The 21767-nt window shown below is 38.2% G+C and overlaps 1 protein-coding gene across 3 annotated transcripts in view; it reads left to right on the forward strand.

The window, feature by feature from the left end:
• Positions 1-21767, forward strand: part of MEIS2 (Meis homeobox 2) — a 173217-nt gene that overhangs the window by 13377 nt on the left and 138073 nt on the right. For all 3 annotated transcript variants that reach the window (XM_050897161.1, XM_050897162.1, XM_050897163.1), the window contains exon 7: positions 2564-2678. In XM_050897161.1, coding sequence (XP_050753118.1) covers positions 2564-2678 — 115 coding nt within the window. The remainder of the gene's footprint in view (positions 1-2563; positions 2679-21767) is intronic.

Here is a 21767-nt window from a genome sequence, read left to right on the forward strand (position 1 = left end):
TGCAATTATTACATTTTCTAAGAGAAGGTTCCAGCCTGATGTTGTTGGAGGGCTAAACTCATGCTATGCTATTGTTTCTCTCCTTTTTCATGTATTTCTTCTAGCTCTTTATCTGATTACCATCCGGCAAACAGCTGACGCTAAGAGGCTGCAGAGGGCTGAAGAGCTCCTGTCTGCTGTTTGCCTTCAGCTTGAAGCTATTTGAGTGGCTTCCTAACTCAGAGATAAAAAGAGAAGCTCATAGGCACAACTGTGTTTTAATCCAGGCTGTAAAGAAACTTGCTCAGTTTTTGCATTTTATTTCCATCTGAACTTTTTGCTAACCCTATTTTCAACTTTTTTGGTTTTTTTAATAACATCTGGGCTGCTTGAACTTTCAAGACTTCTCATCTTTCTTTTTGTGTTTCTTTCCACCTGACAGTAAAATGATGGTAAAATGTTTTTTTGTTTGTTTTTTTTTTTAATGAAATTGTGGGGGGTTATAGTATTAATAGTGATTTCTGAGTCCTAATTAATACAATAACCTCAATGAATATAAAATGTTACTGTTTGGTGGGGGTTTTTTCCTGTTGCGGTTCTGTGTGAAGAAAAGTAGATCAGTCTTCTAGGTTTTGGAGGGGGTGGTGGTTTTGTACCATAAGTGCTGTCGTGCTGCCTGTTGCGCTGACAGGTTAGGCGAATTTCAGATCCCGGCCTGTCTTCTGATGTTACTCATATCTTCCTGCCATGGAACCACGTACGTGGGTGCACGTGTGTGTCTGTGTAAGGCGAAGGGGATTTGGATCCTTCTTACCCTTTGGTCACATAGGGCTTTACTGGGAACCTTTTGAAGTCATGGGCTCTTCCCTTTGTCTCTGCTGTGATCCGGGTCAGGCCCGTTAGATTTATGTTACTGGGTATTGCAGCAAGCCATTATTTGGCAGTTCTATTTTGCGTTGCTATAGAGCATGTGGTACTAATCAGTGCTAGGAGATTACTCTGAGATGTTTCAATATATATTTTGGGACCTGATTCCAATCACGCTTACACTGAACTTTACAATGGGTAAATCAGTTGATTTTGTTGAACTTATTCCTACTACACATCGGGGTAGATGAGGTCAGAATCAGTCTTGCTCAAAGAATTTATCCAAACTTGTCGCTTGTTGCTTCCAGGATCTCCTCGTGCTTTAATAGTCTGGTGCTATTTCACAATGCAGATTTAAAACATGCTCAAACCTAAGAAGCAATAGGGTTTGTGGTTTTTTTTTTTTTGAGGGGAAATTTTTTGTTTGTTTTGTTGTTGAATTATTATAATGCTCTTGATTTGAGTTGTCACATACAGGTGACAAGTAATACAGGTCCAGCCCCTAGTCTGATCTGTTTCATGTGTTCTTGCTCTCCTTTTCTGCCAGAGGAAATTCCATCTCTTGCCTGCCTTCATGTGGTGCTGATAAAGCTCTTCCTGTACAGTAGAATTCCTGTTTTCCTTTAAGCAACAGCAGGGTATTGGGAATGATCAGGAAAGGGGAGGAGGATGGGAGGAGAATACACTCAACAAAGTAGCACTAAACTGTAACATTAAGTTTTCCTCACTTACCCTTTTAAATAGCAGCTCCTCACTCCGGGAAAGCCAATACTCAATAAATTAGAATGTTCGCATGAATTATGTGACTAAAGTACAGTAGTTGAGGTCTGTCTTAGCCAAGTTTTGCAAACTTCCTGTGTCTGTCTTCTGTGTTCCCTTTTGTCGTGTTTTATGCATAGTAATGTAAAAAGAATTACATAAAAATCACTATACATGTTATTTTATATAATCACCTGGTGGTTATTCTTGACAATACTTGTAAGCGAACTGTTAGAGTGATACATCTAGAAAGTCTTTTGAAATGTGTCATATCAAGGTGGTGGTGGGGGGGTGAGGAAGCATCTTTCCTGGTATATAACATCTTTTAGAGAAAGCTTGTTTTTCCCTCACAACTTTGTATTTGCTTGAAGCTTTTCCAGCATTCAAATGGGTGAAAGAGAGGGTAGGGTGTGAGGACACACTCCTCTCCCATGCATGTTCTCCTCTACTTCTTGAAACAGTTTTCCTCCTCTTCCTCTCCCCTCCCATCTCTAGTCAGTCTGGAAAAACAAAGTGTGGGGAGATAGTTCGCATACTAACTATGCTGATCCTAATGTGAACACCTAGTATCACAAACTGTGCAGGTCGATGCTCTCCCCCCTGCCCTCCTGTATAGCTCATTAAGAAACTTAATTTTTTTTTTTCCTCCCCTGAAATATTCTTCTGCAGTACTATTCGAACAATTAAATCCAGACAACTCTTTGGAAAGTTTAAAAAAAGAAAAAAAAAAAAAAATCTGTCCTTTATGTTACCAAGTAAATCTTTGTACCTTCTCTGCTTGTCTTTGCTGAAGAATTATTGCACTGTGCAAACAGTATCGGTGTTTGGCACATTTCACAAATGCTAATGTGTATACTTTCCCCCCCCCTCCTCCCCTCTTCTCCCGGTTTTCTTTCTGTTCTTCATTTGCTATTGGAATGGGAACTGTGGAAAAAATTCCTTGGCACTCTGACACCAGAATCCTTCATCTTGGAGAGACCACGATGATGCAACCTCAACGCACTCGGCAGGCACACCGGGGCCCTCCAGTGGGGGCCATGCTTCCCAGAGCGGGGACAACAGCAGCGAGCAAGGTAAAAGGTCAAACTTTTTCCCTCCGCAAAGTAGGCATGACTAAAATAACTCCAGCTTTTTTTATTATATCAGTACATCTGCCTTAGAGTAAACATGGAGTGGCAGACTTGCAGTATAATCAGCTGTAACTTAGGGAGAAGGTATTTCCTTTTCCTAACCCACTTAGCTGCATTTTATTATTATTTCAAAGCGAAATATCTAATCTTCAAACAAGCTTTGTAATAACAATTGATTAGTTCTGCCAATTCCTTTACAAATTTGGTTATCTACAGTTTATTTTTGTGTGGTGTAAGTAAATATAATGACAGACATACTCTCCAGCTGTGATGCAGTTGTTTGAGCTGGGTTATAGATGGAGAATTTAACCTGTAGTTTTAGCTGGGGAAAAGACTCCTATATGAAGTTATGAAGCTACTAAATTACATAAAGTAGAAGCAAAACGCGAATTAGACAGAAAAATGTTTCTTGCAATGTTTGCTTGTACGGACTTGTTTCTACTTCTGAAAATCTGAATTCGGAATGGTAAATAGAGATGTACCTGAACTGCAAAACCTCTGCTGGATCTGTACAGTGAAGTCTTCTCAAGGGTTCAGGAGGTTTGATTATTATTTCAGTTTTTTTTGTTTTACTTCCTACTGCATTGCACCTTGTGTGAGGTCATCTGCATCCATGCTGAGTGAGTGTCAAAGGCTGTCATTCTGATATGATAGTGTTTTACACTTGCTCATTAGAAGTATAAGTGACTCCAGAAGGTATAAGAGTCAAGCCTCCAGTGCTAAAAGTTGGGTAAAGATGGTCTACTGTCACTCTTGGATCTTGACTCAGAACCGATTTTTTTTTTTTTTTTTAAGCCCAAAGTTTAAGGTGGGCTCCGTTCTTGTTATTTGTAAACATGGTAAGCCTCAGCTAGTGACCGAGACATTACCTTTATAAGGTCTTATGATATGCTCCCTCCATCTCGTGCATCTGCAGCATTTTGCAACTGCATTTCCCCCACATGGGGGTTACACACACCCAACAGAGCCAACTGACAGGTCTGCCATCCAACTAGCCATGCGGGATCCCAAAACTGGAGAGGGGAGCAGTCTTCAGGGCTAGAGCTGCCGTGACTAGCCTCATGCTGCGGGCCATTTCCCACCATGGTATTTGCCATGTTTAGGCAGCAGAGCAGATATGTGATTTCACGTCTCTCACGTGGCCCTGTACTTGGCACAGAGCTAGATCCCCTCGTCTGTCTCACGATCTGGTGTTGTACCCGTTGCGATTCTAAGAACTTGCAAAGTTTGTTTTTGGTAGAGTGGTTTGGGTTTGTCTCCTATTTGTATGAATTGTTTATACATTTGTAATCTTATTGCTGATAGAAAGCAGCCATGGCACAGGGTGTGATCCAACTCCAACATGAGTCACGCGGGATATTTTGCGATGTGGTTGGATCGGAGCTGTACGAGGCCCAGTGTGAACTATTACAGCTTCAGCAGCTAATGAAAGGGAGAGCTTGACTGCTAAGCAGCAAATGGGTGTTATGTCTATTAGCTGGCCATAGACTTTACTGTTGATCAAATGTTTACATTGTATATTGTGGCTAAGATGCTTGGTGTAACAGATGATCGTCTGCATACTTAAAAATGATTCCTCCGAGTCATCTGCCACAGCGTGTTCATTCCACCCCTAGGTAAGAAATTTCCTCACACCTGTATCTCCACTCTGCCCAAGCAACTCCTTAGAAATTAGAAGAGTTTCTTCACTGAGCCATGCTTGATGTAAAGAAATTCCTTGTATTGACATCCAGGGATCTTGCATTTCACTAGTCTCCGATCTTTTGTCACATAACTTGGGGTGCTCAAGAAATACTGCTAAGCGTAAGAAAAAGTAGTTGATGATAACTACACCAACTTCCCATTGGAGACTGAGGTTTCTGGTAATAGATATGATTTAAACAAACCTGTTACACTCATTTCTGCAGAAGGGGAACAACTGCTGAAGGGCCAAATCAGTCACTAGTGCTGCCCAGTCTAGCAGGGTAAAACATCGCTAGTATGCTTCCCTTTGTGTTCAGTTGGGCCTTCTAAAGGGAAGCAGTCGTCCAGTGGCAAATCAGCATTCCACTCAGCTGCTGGCAGCTGAAAGATGTATGATCCTACAGCACCGGCAAAATTCCCATTGGAGACAGCTTTGGATTGCTCTACCCTCCTCAACCCTGGGAAAGACTAAAGAGAGGGAGGCTTGTATTGAATTTTCCTTACGCTTCCTTGAGGGGGGCAGGGTTTACTTCATAACTCGTGAACTGGCAGTGAGTCAGTCCTAGGCAATGCCAAGATGGGTAGATGCCCTCTTGAGCTATTCTGGTGCAGTTACGTATTTGGGTCAACTTGGTTTCCCTGCAGTTTTGTCAAGACCTTCCACAAATGCTGCTTCAAGTATTCCACTTCCCCCAAAGGATTTCTTGGGAATGGGAGCTCATTAGAGAGTCTTGGGTTACATTAGCAACTTATGGTCTCCTCCACTGATGCCTGGTGGCAGCAGAGATTGATTCAAACTAAAGACAGTCTCTTCTGGCTCTTCAGAGCACTCTTTGCAGGGGTCTCTGCTTTTGCCTTAAGTCTATTATGTGCAGCTTGTGGTTTTTTTTTTTTTCCGGGGGGGGGATGGAAAGGAGTTGGGTGAGTGATGATGTTATTTTTGCAGACTTTCTCTGCATGAGGTAGATCTGTTTATTACACAGAAGAATCCATCCATAATTCTTAGTTACAACCAAACAAAAAAGGTATAGGCATTTTGTCTGTTTATGGAGGAGAGTCTCTCCACGACAGTGCATGACTGCCCTTTGGCATCAAAAGGGTTAATCTAGTCAATGTTTGGTATTATTAGAAACATGCTGGCATTGAAAGAGTTAAGGAAAGGGCCTTCAGGCAGTAAATGTTGAAAGATTATCCTAATTTTATTAGTGGTGAGTGTCTGTGTTGTTCTTAACATGTCACCTCACTTGTTCAACAGAAAACTAAGCTATACAACATATTGATCATCTAGCAAACCAAAGTACTAGTGACCTGTAATCTACCAAGCATTTATTGACTTTATCCCAGTTCAGATCCACAAATGCAGATCAATGCCGTGTAATACTATTTTAGAGATTACTAATTATGTAGTAGGTCTGATCAACTTTCCCCCTGCCCTGGAAAGAGAAAGAGTTAAATATATCCAATAATGAAAATAAAACACTCTAAACATCTTACAAAGGAGAAGAAGCTGATTTAATGGTCTAATGAGGCCATCTTCCAGAGACTTGTTTTGTGTAGGGCTTGCTTTGACCTTTTGCTTTGCTCAGGAGCCCAACGCTTCATTTTTCACATTCTTGCAATTACGTTAACGCTTCAAGCATTTCTGACTCCAAGTCAGCTAGCAACACCAGGCATAACTCAACACTGTGAGTTTTTCTCCTCTCTGTAGATTCATTAACAGGTCACCGGGGTCCCAACTGAAATTTAAAACTGACTGGTTCTGTTGGGTTAGCTGAGTTATAGCAAGGGAGATGGCAGGAAAGGGGCTGAGAGAAGGGGAGGGGAGAGAGAAGACCCTGGGGTTTTTGCCAGGGAATATATGTGTAAAAACCCTAAGTGGAAGATTAAAAGGTGTGTGTAGCATTATCATCCACCTTTTTCTTTGGAGGGGAAAAAACACATCTGAAAGCCTTCTGGGGTATTGTGTTTTCCTTATTCTTTGTGAAACAAAGTGAAAACGGCCACTGCCTTTACATACAAGGCTAAATGACTTCTAGAATTCAGCATCAGTTTGTACCACAGTGATGGATATGAAGCTCCCAGACTTTAATTCCTATTTAATCTCTTTATGGGATATTTCAAATAATGAATATGGCAGATTATGCATGAAAAGTGGGAAATAAATCTTTTTAAGGTTTAAAAACATGTGGTCTACAGGAAAGCACCAGGGAATAGTTTCAGTTTCATATTTTATGATACCAGGATTGTATACCTGATTTGTCATATTCTTAGTTCAGTCACTCAAAGGGCCTGATCCAGCCAAGTCAGATGGAGGCTGTGTTTCTTCAGGACCTTTCGGGAAGTTCAGCATCTTTTTAGGATTAGGCCTGGGGTGATAAACTTGACCATAAGTGAGAAGCCAGAGACAAGAAACTTCTAGGTTATACAGCAGTAAAAATATAAATGGGCATCACATCCACTTTGCTTTACCCATGTGAGTAGTTCATCAGTGTGTGGTTTTTTGGTTTGGTGTTTTTTTTGATGGAACTACTTGTGCTGAATGAAGATGATCTGCCCCTTTATAAATAATATGTGAGGCTCCTCTCTAGGGCAATATCTTAAAGTAGTTTTGAAACACTCTTGTGACAGCTTGATGTTTGTCCCACAAATTTGTCCACAATAGCTTTCTGTGGCAAAGACTCATCATCTGGTTTGGGGCAAAGTCAACTAAGATATTAGCTGAAATTACGTGTTCATCCCAGGTTATGTCTCTGGATTGATGCATATTGGAAAAATTAGGTAGTATATTTCTTATTCATTATATACCATCTTGTAATAATGATGGCATACAAATAAAATTTGTTTACAAAACTAGCTGATAATGCCCAAAGGCCTGTCCTAGTATCAAAACTCTACTGAAACTACATAAAGCTTTGAACCAAACTCCAGTAGTCAGGAAAAGGAGAGGTATATGTTGTTGTTAATAATAATAAAAAAAACCCCACAGTCATGCAAAGTCTTTGGAAGTTTAATATCCAAAAGCTAATGCTACAACTTCTTTTTCCTAGTTCTGTATGTATAGGTAATCCTGCTGAGGCTAGCATGCATATTCATCATAAGGATTCAGAACATATTTTTATTCCTTTGTATTTTTACCTATAAAGCTATAGGGTATGGTTTTATTGGAAGAGAGCTGTCTTTTGTAAGAAAGAAAATTCCTAATAGAAAGGCTCAAACATCCAGACTGTGAAAAATCAAACTTGCTAATAAATAATGCTTCACTGGAGAGGCATTATTTCAGAAGGCACAGCTCTCATAAAGGTGAACTGTATGAAGTATGAAAAACTCTTAAAGAACAATGACTTTTTTCAGCTGAGGAAGATACAGGAAGAGAGTAGCCCTTATTAATTCATCTTTTCCTTTCAAGTTTGAGGGGCCCGTTCTTGTGTTGATATGTATGAGTAATTCCCATTAATGGTGATGGGAGTTACGCATGTGCACTGACAGAAGAATAGACCCCTTAGTGTTCAAAGCACATGAAATTTACATTTTTTCCATTGCTGTAATTGAGATGTTGACAAATTGGAGAATATTGATGAGCCTTTGTTTTAAGTATTTCTTGCCAAGTTTGCTTTATTTTTTCATGGTTTGAACAATGGTGTGGGTTCAGCAGCAATGAATAATAGGGGTAGAGTAAAGATAACTTTGTATTTCAATATTTTGATGTGCCAATATGAAATAAATTGTCTTAGGCAAATGGAATATGCTGTTTTAATCATTAGCTATGCATGAAAGAAAAATTGATGTTGACATCTTTGCTGTAAAATCGTTGTAATGGGGCCTTCCTTACAATTCATTTTTGTAAAATTCATTTTGTACATTTTGCAGCAATTGAACAATCCCTGCACTGTGAATAGGCAGAATTCCCAGAAATACTGAGACAGTTGGCCCAGTAACTGCTGAGCTCACACTGCACACCACATGCACATTAACCATAATGATGCCAGAACCAGCTTAGCTAAATATAGTCACATTTTAGTATCCTCCCATCCTTTCTTTTCTTTCCTTTCCGTCTATTGCGTGAACAAATACATCTTTTTGCAGTTTTTGTTTGATTGCTGGAGTCGGTGAACATCTATGTCCCTACCCACTATTCAATAAGTAGCATTAAAATTTCATAGTGAATCTTTGCTTCACTATACAGTTTTCTAATAATCAGGCTGGTGGCAACTGCAGATTCCTCACCTTTTATTAAATTAAAGCTTGGAATGGGGGGGGGGGTGTGTGTGTTTAAAATATTATACTTGTATTTAAGGTTCTCACCTCACTCTTAGCTTTTAATCCATGTAGGTTTTTCTATTTAGGTATAGATAAAACTCTATATATGCATTAGAAAACATTTACTTCCATATTTGAAGTACGTTGTGCTGGGGTTTCAAATGCAGCCTAGGAAAACTCTGTCGATGGAATGTTTTCATAGTGGCAGTAATCTCTTTAAAATAACCCTAAATACAATATGACAGATGCCATCTGGAATAATCTTTTGCTAGTTGCTTTCAACTTTTATTTTTTCCTACAGCTAAGTTCATCTAAAACTGGTCACTTACTGTTATGGTAAACATAGTGAACTCTTTCCTCCCTTTTGTACGTGAATGTTCAGAGAAAATAACGAAACAATTTTACTTCAGAGATGGTTACTGTCGAGAGGTTTGCCTCTGACTTCATGTTTCTGGGTGTTTTTAAATATACGTCTGTGTATATGTGCATATGTATATATTTATATATTTGTATTTCAAAATGAAAAAGGTAGGATTCCCCCTTAGGCCATTTTTCCATCTCAGATCCTACTCAGCCTAACCCAATTTGCCTCCAAATGTTAGATAACATCCCATTTGCTAAATTATAATTGTATGTTTGTTACAATATTAATGGTTTCATAATGCAACACATTCAAATATACAGTAGCAAGTGTTTAAATGTTTTCTTGTGTTGTTACAGACTGACTAATTTCTTCCTGTATATGCCAATTTATTTGAAAGATCTAGTGTTGGAATCTCTGGATTTTTTTTTTTAACTTAGTCGTGTAAAGGGATGTCTCCTGATGCCTGTTAGAGTTTAATTTAGAGTAGTAATTAAACTTGAATACTGCCTCATAAACAAAAGATAAACAATAAACCAGCCACGTTCCCTGCTGTTTCATAGCTTTCTTTCCCAGATGTTTTAGCCTGATAATTTTTACATAGTGAACTACCTAGCATGGAGTGCTATGGACAGAGGTCAAAGCCTGGTTCTTTGCAATGGGTTTTTAAAAAAACTTTTTGTTAATGAAATACTACAGAATTTTCCTTTATGTAGCTGATAAAATTGTCAGATACTGAAGGACACTCATTAATTGACTTTTTAATTCTCTCCCTCTTGTTTAACAAGACAGCACGAATTTAAAGAAACCCCACAAACTTTTGTTTAACTGTTGATGACCAAGGAATGTCGCTATTTCTTAATATTAGGGTGCCTGGACAGTACATTAGAATCCTCTATGTCATCCTTAAAAAAAAAAAAAAATAAAAATGCCCTTGCAGGAGCTGCTCTCCCCATGTTGATCCTAAGCAACTAAGGAAATGTTCACAGTGGAAGGCTTTTAATTTTTCAAACTGCTCCTCAGGCTGCTGGAGCTTGTGTGTCCATCTCTGGACTGCTCCTCTGTCAGCCATGATCTTTCTAATTGCCAGGTACCAGTAGGCCGTTCAGCTGCAGAAGCCATGTTATTTTCACTGGGTGGGGTAATTACTGAAAGCTGAGAATAGCTGCACTAAAGACACAGGGATACTTTCATGATCCCATTAGCATAAGAGAGGGTAAATTATTCATGCCAAGTGAGGATTCTATGGGGAAAAGTATAGTTAATGCACATAGTTTTTAAATGTATCCCTTTCTGCTCTGAGACTAAATTCTTGTTGGATTCGGTTCTCAGACATTTACGGGAAAGCTCTAGTGGCATGTTAGACGCAGTTCATCTCTCTCTGTTTGCAGCGCTCTCAATAGAGACCATCTGGCAAAGATCCAAAAGGTGATTAAACAAAATGATCAGCTCTTGTTGCTGTGTTACATGTCCAATACTCTGGATTAAAAAACATGACCCACAACAGTCAGCTAACATAATTTTTTTTTTTTCCTCTTTCCCCTTCCCCTGTAAGAATTCAGATGGTCCACAAATGTCTATGCCATCTTTGTGTCCTTATGGCCCATAATCATGAACAGGTTGTGCAAATGGCTCTTTCTGTAACACGGTCTGTTCCAGCAGCATAGAAACATTTCGTATTAATTGGGTCAGTCTAATGTTCATAATGACATGGGGAAAAATTACCCAAATGTGTTCTTATAGTAAACACTTAAAATGTGCCTTTCTCCTATTGGAAAGTGAAATTTGACATCAGGCTCATGTGGCTGATTTATTTTTTAAGACAGAAGAAAATCAAAGCATGACACTGTCATCTGCTGAAAATAGTTTAAAGCCCCTTCTAACCAAACAAAAAAAAAAGGGGGGGGGGGAAATGAGCTGTGGTTTAACACCACAATCAGGGATGAATTTACAGTGCTATTCAAAAGAGTACTCCCTTATCATAAACAAGCTGATAATCACACTGAATCTAACTCCCAATTAGCTCTTTCTTCGCTCACAGAGATCAGTGTACATGTCCTCCTTAAGCCGTGATATGTTGCCGTTGAGTCAGACAGAACATTTGTATACCTTATGTCATATTCAGAATTTAAGGATTAACGCTATATATTTACCAGAAAACCCAGCTAATCAGCAAGGTAATTTTTCAAACCAATCACGTCAATGCCTGAGTTAAGGTAAAAATGCCAAGACTGTGAATAGGGGACATATGTATCTTATCTTTTTGGGGTTGCACCAAATGCCAAGTAGGAGCGTAAATTCAACAGAAACCAGACATTGTTGGAAAGTAATTAAAGAAATATTGAAATTAAACCTACCATATGAGTGAAATATTTGTAGGCCCACTTTGTTGCATGCATAACTATTTGCATGGAATTGAACAGTATTTCTTTCTCCTATACTTCTTGAGTTGTACTTTGTTAAACGTGACAGAGGAATCACTTCTGTGTATTCAGCCATAGGATCGGAGGGATCTTCATGCTGAGGATGTTTACAGTCCAAGATCTGTAGGTTTATGTAGAGGAGAAATTTATTTAAAAAAAAAAAGTTTAAAGCCTCCAAACCTATGCCAAGAAAAATCAAATTCCACTTTTGAAAGCTTAAAAGATCCACTGAGGCTGTCAGCTCTCCTCACTGTGCAAGGTGAAAGCAGTAGGTAAAAGGCACCGACAAGTCCAGAGTGCTCGGGGAGGGGAGGCCAGGCTCCCCTAGCGTCAGTGCAGCGTGGCAGATGAAAGGGACCCACATAGCCTTGGGGGGCTTAAGGCTATTACAGGGCAACTCATGCTCTGTTATCATGCTGATTTTCAATTGATTTTTGGCTGTACAGTACTTGTTGAAGGCCCTCTAGAGCATCAAACACTGCATTATGGCACTACACATTGTAATCCGTGGGCCTTTTGTCTTATTGTCTTTACTTTGCCTGAGAAGAGGAGTGCTAACCACTCCGTGATTGCTCCAGCTTCTGAGCAGCTTTTATATCTGGGGAAGTAGGACAGGTGAAGGGAATTTGACAGCCGTCTTTAGTGGGCTCTTAACGTGATTTGACGCATATGTTTGTAGTTCCGAATTTTCAAACCAATCTGGTTTTGAATTACTGTAAAACATTGCTTTTAATTTATAAAATTACTTCTCATTTAAGTAAGTAATCGCAGGGTACTAATAAACCCAGGTCTGGTGTCTAAATACACTTTCTTCTTTCTCAAACTTGTTGTATGATTCCTTTAAGCAACTGGTACTAGAGGTGGTTAAAGTTGGAGCTGAGGTTGCAGGAAGCTTTCTATAGGCTGAAGTATTTTCTCCTATTTTCTACCTTCTCCTTTCTTCACTTAAACTATTGTATCACTCAGGTAGGTTTTTCATTTACTAAAAAATCAAGGCGTCTACGTGGAAGTCTTGATAAGCTGAGGATTTTTAAAATCATATGAGTGTCTATATATTTAGGCTACCATCTTCCAATAAATGCTTACCATTTTAACCAGCGGTTTCTCCTGGCTTGTGTAAGTCTTTGTGCATGCAGTAGAAGATGTAAATGAATATTTTTAAATGTTTACAAGAATAAAAATATACATGTGAAAACACATGTAGAAACTTAGACTTGCAACTTTCTGGTGTTACGGGAACTATAAGAAAGCGGTAGAGTCATAAGGATAGGATGATACCAGGAAACAGTGACGGCCACCTTAACTACCCTGCTAGCTGCAGGCACGATCCAAATAACAAGTATGGTCATTGGGAAGACATCTGTTATTTTGGTGGCCTGCCTGTAGCTCCTCAGTTTGCTGCCATGAAGCAAGGATGTGGCTGTCTACCCAGGAGCAACTAACAGCAGAACGAAATCCAATAGGATCTTGTGTAAGTTACGTGCCCTCTCTGATGTGCGTTCTTCCTCATCTCTACAATGGGCACAGCAGTACTTAGATGTTGCATGAATGTTATGAAATGGTCATCTGTTGTCAGTGGACTGCTCTGATATTCCAGAAATGCAGGGTTATGTAGAAAATTCAAGTGCATTCTTGTATTGGCCTCCCTGAATTTCATAAAAGAAGCACTGGATATACTGCATTTGTAAATTGTGTTGCTTATTTTAACACTTCCTCTTTTTCAACAAAGGTGAAAAAAGGTGAATGAAATAGCCTTGATCTTTAACTTCATATTGTTTTTAATTAATAAGACTTACGAAGTGAGCAATAAAAGATGACATGGATCACATCACCAGTTCTTCAGCGATATTTGCATAAAGATGAGAAGTTTAAAGTGATATTTCCAATGATTAAAAAAATTTTTGTGTCACTATATATGTGTATTCCTTGTTCAGTGTTTGTTTTGTTTTGTTTTTTTTCTCTGCCCCTGAACAAGCATAGTAAACGTAGACCAGGGAAAACTTGATTCTGTATTCATATTTAGGTCTTAGGGAACCAAGGGTAATGTTGGCTTAGAACAAGATTGTTCAATGCGTTGTTGTGGTTTTTTGGGTTGTTGGTTTTGGTTTTTTTTTTTTCTCTAGGATTTCCTTAGTACTCTAGAGCTATAGAACAGGTTATGATGTTTAGTGACCTTGCACATCAGTAGTTCTGTCTTTTAAACATGGACATTGATTTTTCTCATCCTGGCATGAGAAGATCTAGTGTACCCCCTGCTCTGTTGCCTAAGAGTTTCCAGCATGTACACAGGCGGTGGTGGCTAAGAATGAAGGCTTAGGGCATCAGAACTGGCAGCAGTATCATGTATAGTCTGCTTCATATTTAGAGGTTTTTTGTTAACTATGAAATACAGCATATCCATTTTGCAGGGGCAGGGTGAGAAATTACAACAATTTGTGTAACTATTTTACTGTTGTTTATTACTGCTTTTAGTCTTAATAAACATACCAATCTAGATTTAGTAACTTGGGTTTCTACAGAACTTAGAATAACATTTTAAAATGCACCAACTAGGTGTCTTGGTCATAGTTATAGTACTCATGAAAGATCTGTCTTTTGTTTATGAGTCAGCGGTGGACTGTCCAGAGAAGGTTTGAAGGAAGGGGATGGGAATCTGTTAAAAGCAGTTCTTCCTCCTCAGAGGAGAGAAGAGGAAGACGCTATCCACATAAGATCCTGATCCTTCTTGTATGGAATCAGTAGCAATAACAGGGGCACTACTGCTTTCAGATATGCAAAGTTTGGGTCAAACACATCCAAATAAATGAAAGCAAAGCACGATTCCCTTATCTTAAAAAACAAACACACAAAAAACCCCTGTTAATTCTTTAAAAATTCCCATAAACTACTGCCATTAAGACACGCAGGATCTACAAAAAGACAGCCATAAAGGTCTAATAATTCCTAATATTTCTGAACAAAATTCATCATGCCTTACATTTTGGAGGACAAGTAATAATAAACACCAGCTTTTTTTATTTGCACAGGAAAGTTTTGAATCACTTTTTTCCTCTGGTGGTTTTTTAAAAGCTAAAGTGAGCTTCAGAGAAAAAAAACCTTGTGCTTTCAGTTCGGTTCATTTAGTGAAATACTAACACTTTCAAATCTGTTGGAGAGAATAAACTTATGCAGTAAACTAAAAATTAACTTTAAGGACTTTGACTGCTGCTGTTTGATTGTACTCAGTATAGTAACTCACCTTGTGTGCAGGTATGTGTGGAGTTGGAGGAAGTACATGATTCTTTGTTTTCTACTGTTACATATGGGAGGCTTATAAGTGACAGCCCCAAAGCTTGGCTGTGTTCAGGTTATTTGTGAAGATGTCTTTACCCCAGCATAAGGAGCGAAAGCAGGCAAATCGTCTGGTGGCAGAGTTGGCACGATGGCCCTGGTGCCCCTATTCCTACCTACAGCCGGGGTAGTGAGCACAGGAAAGAGCAAGACAAAGTGGTTTCCCCGTGCTCCACTGACTTCCCAGCTGCTCTGAGTGTGAAGTCCATTGCTAACTCCAGATGCTCAAACTTGCACCGAGTGCTGTCCTAAACTGCCGGCCACATAACTTGTGGAAAGAGCTCAAATTATTTTATGGATGGTTACCTTTGTACACCCTTGGCACTATACATTCCTCATGCACAGGCTAGGATTGGGGTCTTCTACTTTCTTGTGTAAACAGAGCATTTGCTATAACTGACAAGGATTGGTGGAGCAGCTGTGAAAGTGAGAGAGGGGAATTCAGCAAATTCTCTATTAAGATGTGATTTGTACCATGAAATTTTTTGACAACCTCGGCATTTAATTCTTAAATAAGTAAAGAGTCTTCTTTTCCTTATAATCTTGCATTATGCGCACCAGCTTATTGTGGCTACACTTGTTTAAGCAATTACATTTGTTTAAACTTTCCTTGGGCCTCTCCACATGCAGCTGTAAGTTGGTCGTACCTAGATTTAAGGCAGCCCCTGTTTGCAGAGAGTCCAGCAGAAGTGAATATGACAAATACACGCATATCATTTTATTGCAGGACTTGGTGCTAAGGTTTTAAATAATTTACGAGCGTAAAATTTGGAAATTCGCATGAACTCCCTGTCTAATTTTACACTCCTGCCTAAAGAGGATGGAACATTGCTTAAATAGCACAAATCGGAATTTTTCGGCTTGGAGCTTCCTTCCTAATTCCTCCCACCTCAGACTTACTACTTACTGATGGTTCTTTACTTCGTGGGACTCCTGACCCTGTACATCTGTTAAAGGGGATAGTTTAGGATGAACACAGCCTCCTACTCGGTAGGACCGTAGTGTTCTCTTAGCTCCTACTAGATGCTTGAACAAGCAGAGGGCTTAAGTGAAATCCTTTAGCTGAGCCAAAATCTGTTCTTATTTAGGGACTAATCCAAAGCCTGTTAAATCAACAGAAAGATTTTGGTTGACTTCAGTGAGCTTTGGATCAGGCCCTTCCTTGTTAATACATCTGAAATCAATGGAGCTACGCTGGGATTCTGCCAGTAAAAAAAAAAAAAGGGAGAGGGATTGTCCTCCTGCTTTATTTGTACAGTACCTAACACACTGAGGTCCTGGTGCTCAAACAGTGCTCCCAAGTGCTTCATTGAGACAACAATAATTTTGACTTGATTACATTACTTGGTGTTCATGGACTCCCATTCAGCTGGGTACATAATTCAGTTGTTTAAAGCAACCATGTATGCTGTGCATCCACCGCATGCCCAAGCATTATTTTGGTCTTCTAATGTTTTATATCAAGAAATTTCTTGCGAAAAGTAAAAAGGGAGGTGTCAGTTTTTATATCAGGAAAATATATTTTTTTTTTATATTTCTGTGCTATCAGATTGTAAAGAAAGCTGTTTTGAATGAAAGATACTCAGTCCATAGAACATGTAAAACTCAATGAGTGTAACTTTTACTGTCAGTTCACTGCCTTGAGAAAATTATTAAAGCCCCATGTCTTCTCTACAGTCACAAGGCTGTCACCTTTTTATTATTTCTTCATTACTGCCTTTTTTTTTTTTTATTTCTCAGTGTTAAACTGAAGTCCAAATTACAATTTGCCACTTGTTAAAGATTTTAATGTAATAATTAGCATTATGGAGATGGCAAATATTTTTAGGCAAGAAATGGCAAAGGATGAAAAGATCCTATGTGTACATCAGCATAGACCTTCCATTTTCAGAAGTGCCTACGACAACCAAAGTAGGACCTCAGTCTGGCAAAGACTTAACATTGCTTAACTCTGTATATTGCAAGTCCTGTTATTGAAATACAGAGGCCCAGAGTAGGGTTAATATTGACCATCTCAGCCTTTGTAGGATTTGTTTTCAATTGATATTTTCATTCTAGTCCTAAACTACAAATATTTTCCTTAAAAAGAAAGCTGGTAAGGTTTGTTTGTTTTAGCTTACTAGACTTTTGATTAGATCTTATGTGCTTCTGAGTCCATGCACTTAAGATTCATTCTGAGTATTCAGATACTTAATATATTTTGTGCAAAACATCTGTCACCATGTGAAAGTGTATTTGAGTAAGAAAAAAATTCCTGGTTCATAACATTTTTTTTTTGTGTGTGTGTGTGTGGTAAATTTAGACATATCTTTCTAGATGAGAAACATTAGACTTAATGCTTTGTTTCAATAATCTTATTTTTCTTCAACAGTGTTTTATCCATTTTGTGTAAAATGGTAGATTCCATAAGTTTAAAGTATTAAAAAATTAAATTTTGATTTAGAGGTTACCAAAATGCTTAATGCATAGAGATGCCTTTCATTTTAGGGAAACAGGGATAGGCTGATCTGTGCTAGCATCTCAGCTGACTTACAATTTTGGGTTTTCTGCCCTTTTCATGTGGAAGGATTTAAAAAGAGAAAGGTGACTGCAGTACTCATACTTCAGTCCAAGGGAGAAGTAACTATGCAGTTTTCCAGTTAAGAAAGACATAACAAAGACTATCTTATTAGTGTTGAATGTTACTTAGATTTTAATTACTTATAGATTTTACTGTTTTCTTTCAGTTTTAAGGGACTATATCTGAATTTCCATAAAGTTCACAAACTTACTTTAGTGATTTGAGTTAGACATAGTTGATAGCTAACCACTGTGTATGTGCCCGTTTTCTTCTTTGTTTTTTTCTCTCAGAATAATGAAATTCATCCTACCTTATCCATTTCCAGAAAATCTTCTGTAGTGCATATCTGCAATGATAGATGAAACACTTTCATTTAGCTGTGAATTGGTTATCCTAATTATTTCCCTGAGTTAGATCTTATTAGCAGTTCATATTCCCAGCTTTGAGCATAATTTGGCATAAAGTTCTGTCTATGAGCAAGATTTTATGAAAGAAGGGCTTTATTGATTTTTTTTTTTTTTTAAGATCTTTCATTCATTCTATTAATCTATAACTCAGGCTCAACTACAGATTTGCCCCTTTTTTTTGTTTTTTTTGTTTTCTCTTTTGAATCTGAATTTGGGCAGGAATATGTTTCATATAGTCAAGCCTTTCTAATCTGGTAATTCATCAGTGACATTCAGGGTTTGGTTTCAAACCCCTCTCTGCTTTCTCGTAAACTAATCCTACAGTCCTAGGACCACCAAAGAGAATGTCATTTTAGCTAGAAGTCCACACTGTCAGAATTCAGGTTTACTGTATGCCAATTAACCTTCCTTTAAGCTCTTCCAAATGGCTATCAGTCTGGTTTGTTTAAAAGAAATAAACTGTGCTTTTATTTTAGAACTAGTAAAGAATTTTACATCTTTCTAAAGCAATTTTCTGCATTCTTACTGACTTCATTGATGTGAATGTAAAGTACACAATAGGTCAAATTCTGACTTCAGTGGAAGCTGATGGGAGCACAGGCTGTATATTTGAAAGCAGAATTGATTCAATCTTGGTGTGCCGGTGCAGCAAAAAAATCTTATCTCTATATAATTTGTCTTCATATAATCAGAGAACATAGATTTGAGTTTGCTTCTCATGTTATTTTCTATGACTGCCTTACATGAGCTCAGAGGAGCTGCTTATGTTCTTAGTAGGAATGTGTGTGTGTGTGTATATTTTTTTTTTTCCTTGTTTATTCACATATAAACATTTTACATGCTTCCTTAGAGAATTTCCTTGTAAGGTTCAGTTGTTCTTAAGAGACTGAGAACTTGTCTAGCGCATAATTTGTAGACTATGCAAAGAGCACCCTCCAGCTGAGGCACACCCTAGAACAATTCACTTGGACCTGCTTTGCTTGCCACTGTAGTACTCTTGGATGTAAGGGTCCTAGTTCAAACTGTGGCTGTAATGAGCAGGAGATACCCATGCACAGCCAGATGTCCAGTGGAGGATCCATGTATTTGTCTTCTGTTCCAGTCTTCCATCAAACAGCTGTTTGTTATAGCATAATTCATTTTATTTTAGATCATTTGAGAAGGATATTGCTTCTGAACATAAACACCACCACCGCCACCCATATAATGCCCTCTGCTCTTATGCCTTCTCCATGCTCGTTAGCTGCTCTTGAGTTATCTGTCTTATTTCATGGGAGTGGGATGTAACTTCTGTGAACGAAATGAGATTATTACATCCGAAAGAAAAGGTAGAATGTCAGTTACAGGGTGGGCAGGAATGTTGCTGTTAAATTCAGGTGAAACAGTAGGTTTTTTACTTGTATGTTTCACCTTAAAACTGAGTAAAAGCTATATCTCACACTTTCAGAAGAAAGACTTCATTTACACCATTCTTATACTTTAAATAACTGATTCGGCAGCCTTGATCTACTCGTGTTACTTTCTTGTTGCCTTTTTATAACAGTCCTTTAAACAACTTGTTAGGAACTTTGTACCTTATTTTTAGACTGCTATAGGTAGAAAACATTGATGTTTAAAAAAAAAAAAGTTTTTCAAACTAGTTGAGACCTTTAACATAACATTAGAATATTTCCTTCTGTAAATCATCTCTCATATTAAAAAGCAACTGTCAGTTGGTTTCCTTCCTGTCTTGTACGTATTTGAGGTTATAACAATAGAAGTTCTAAGCTTAGCTTTTTTTTTCCTCCTCCTGCCTTTTTTTTTTTTTTTTCTTTAAGTTGATGACTTTGGGGAGTGGTCTTTCTCTTAGTTACATTAAGTATCCATGAAGGTAGGGTTTTTTTGGTGGCTTTTTTTTGTTTGGTTGGTTGGTTTTTAACAGTATGGCAGAGAATAGTAGGACATAACTGGGGAGGATTAAACCTTTTAAAAGTAGATTTTGTAAAATGTAGGGCATGGACAAAGGTTTGTCAGGTTTTGCTTGAATCAGCCCACATCCGTTATAAGAAATGGTAGATCTGCAGACAGGCTATGGCTTTTGTCATGTCCAGGGGAATCCACTGAATCTTGGCCTTCATTTAGGATTCCCTCCTGATGAGCAAATTCCCATGACCGCTTTTGAAGCTTTAAAAGCTTTGGTTTTGTTTTAAAAGGCCTCTGAGCTTAGGCAATGTTTTCATAGGCATTTAGAAACAAAAACCTGAGCTTTTAAACCTTCAAACGTCGCTGTGGGGATTCACTTTGCTTCTCAGCAGACCAAGTCTGAGATACACACTTCTTGCAGGTGTTATCTGTGCGTGTAGATTTTGTGAAATTGTGATGCACCATCTCAACTGACCCACAAATGTGACAGCAGTGTGTACGTGTAAATCTTATTGTTATGTTTTGCTGTTATTCATTTTTAAGAGCAAACTATTATTTTGGTTCTGTGGAACAACTGACATGGGTAAGCCAATTTTGGTTTTAGATTGTTTTCATTGCTTCTCCCTGTACATCCTCTGATGCAAACGCTAACAAATGGTCTTCAGAAGAACAGACTGAGTGAAAGTCCCTGGTTATGTTTCATTATCTAAAGGGTATTGGGTCTTTTGCTTCAGCCTTACTTTTTTCTTCTACAGTTAACATCAGTTGTACAATAAAAGGTAGTTTTCTGTAAGTAGATGGGTCATACCATATGTAAACCCAGGTCTGTGATTACTAGATGAGAAATAATGTACAACAGAAATGAGCGGACAAATTGTCAGACCGGTGAAATAACAGAAATACTCATTTGCACTCCTTTTCAACTCCATTTCTTTGTGTCTTAAACACCTGAGGTGAAATTTTGTCAAGTTTCGGGAGGAAGGGTAAGGGGATTTTCAGAATTAAGGATAGATACTAAATGAATATATTAACAGTGCTTTTCTCCTGTCCTGTGCTGTTCTCAAAACACCTGTTAAAACAAATAAGCACATATTTCGGGATTGATGATACTAACTGGCAAACTTGGCACCAAATAACCTGCTGAAACTAAAATGTTGATGCAGAACATGTGCTTAACTTAACAGTCCATAACCCTGTTTTTAGAACACTGAAATACCTACCCTGAGGAAAGCTCATAAAATGAAGGTCTTTAAAGTTCATAGATTAGACCAATGAAGCTGCAGCCGTTTTTAAGAATGTGTATCTTCATTGACTCCTATTAATTCAAGATGGCCAAGTGTAAGAAATATGAGACATGAAAGCACAAAAGAAGATTTTTTTTTTTTTTTTTTTCCGAAAGTGTGCTTTCCATAGGTTCAGCGGCTAAAGGAATGAGCAGAAAAGGGATGCTTGGAGAGGCAAACATTCTGCATTTGGGAGGACTACATATTGCAGGCAGATCTGAAAGAATCTCTGCTTGGTTTCTAAGGGTATTTAATTGAGCTTTTTACAACGTATAATGGTTAATTCTTCTAGAAATTCCCAGTGCCCTTAAGATTCTATTGCTTGGGATTAGGATGAGTAATTTGGCATATCTCTAGTCATGTTTCCCCATGTGTAACATTCCAGCAATGTCTGTCTAACTTTACTGTTAAATATATAATTTATAAATAGATAACAATCCTGATAAGCTTGTTTGAATCCATTCTAGAATGAAATTACTTGTTTTGTATTGTGTGTGATAGCTTCAAGCTGCTTTAGAGTAACTGTCCTCAACAAAGAAGAAATCTTTGTTATAGTATTCATCTGGAGGCACTGGAAATTAAAAATCTGAGCTACTGTAACAACTAGGACCTATTATTTCTGAAGTGCTCCTCGAGAAATAAACTTCCTGCACCAGGCAAACATGAATTTGTAACAAATACGTGAACACGCATAATCTTCCTTTTTGCACTTGTCCACACAGCGTGCATGTTTGTTTGTTACTTTTAAATGGAAGAAATTAGAATAGGGTATATTAAGCTGAACAGAATTTTCTTCGTCGAATTTTTCTGGCTGTGTAACTTTTCT

This window comes from Gymnogyps californianus, chromosome 5 (assembly GCF_018139145.2).
Source record: "Gymnogyps californianus isolate 813 chromosome 5, ASM1813914v2, whole genome shotgun sequence".
Classification (NCBI taxonomy): domain Eukaryota; kingdom Metazoa; phylum Chordata; class Aves; order Accipitriformes; family Cathartidae; genus Gymnogyps; species Gymnogyps californianus.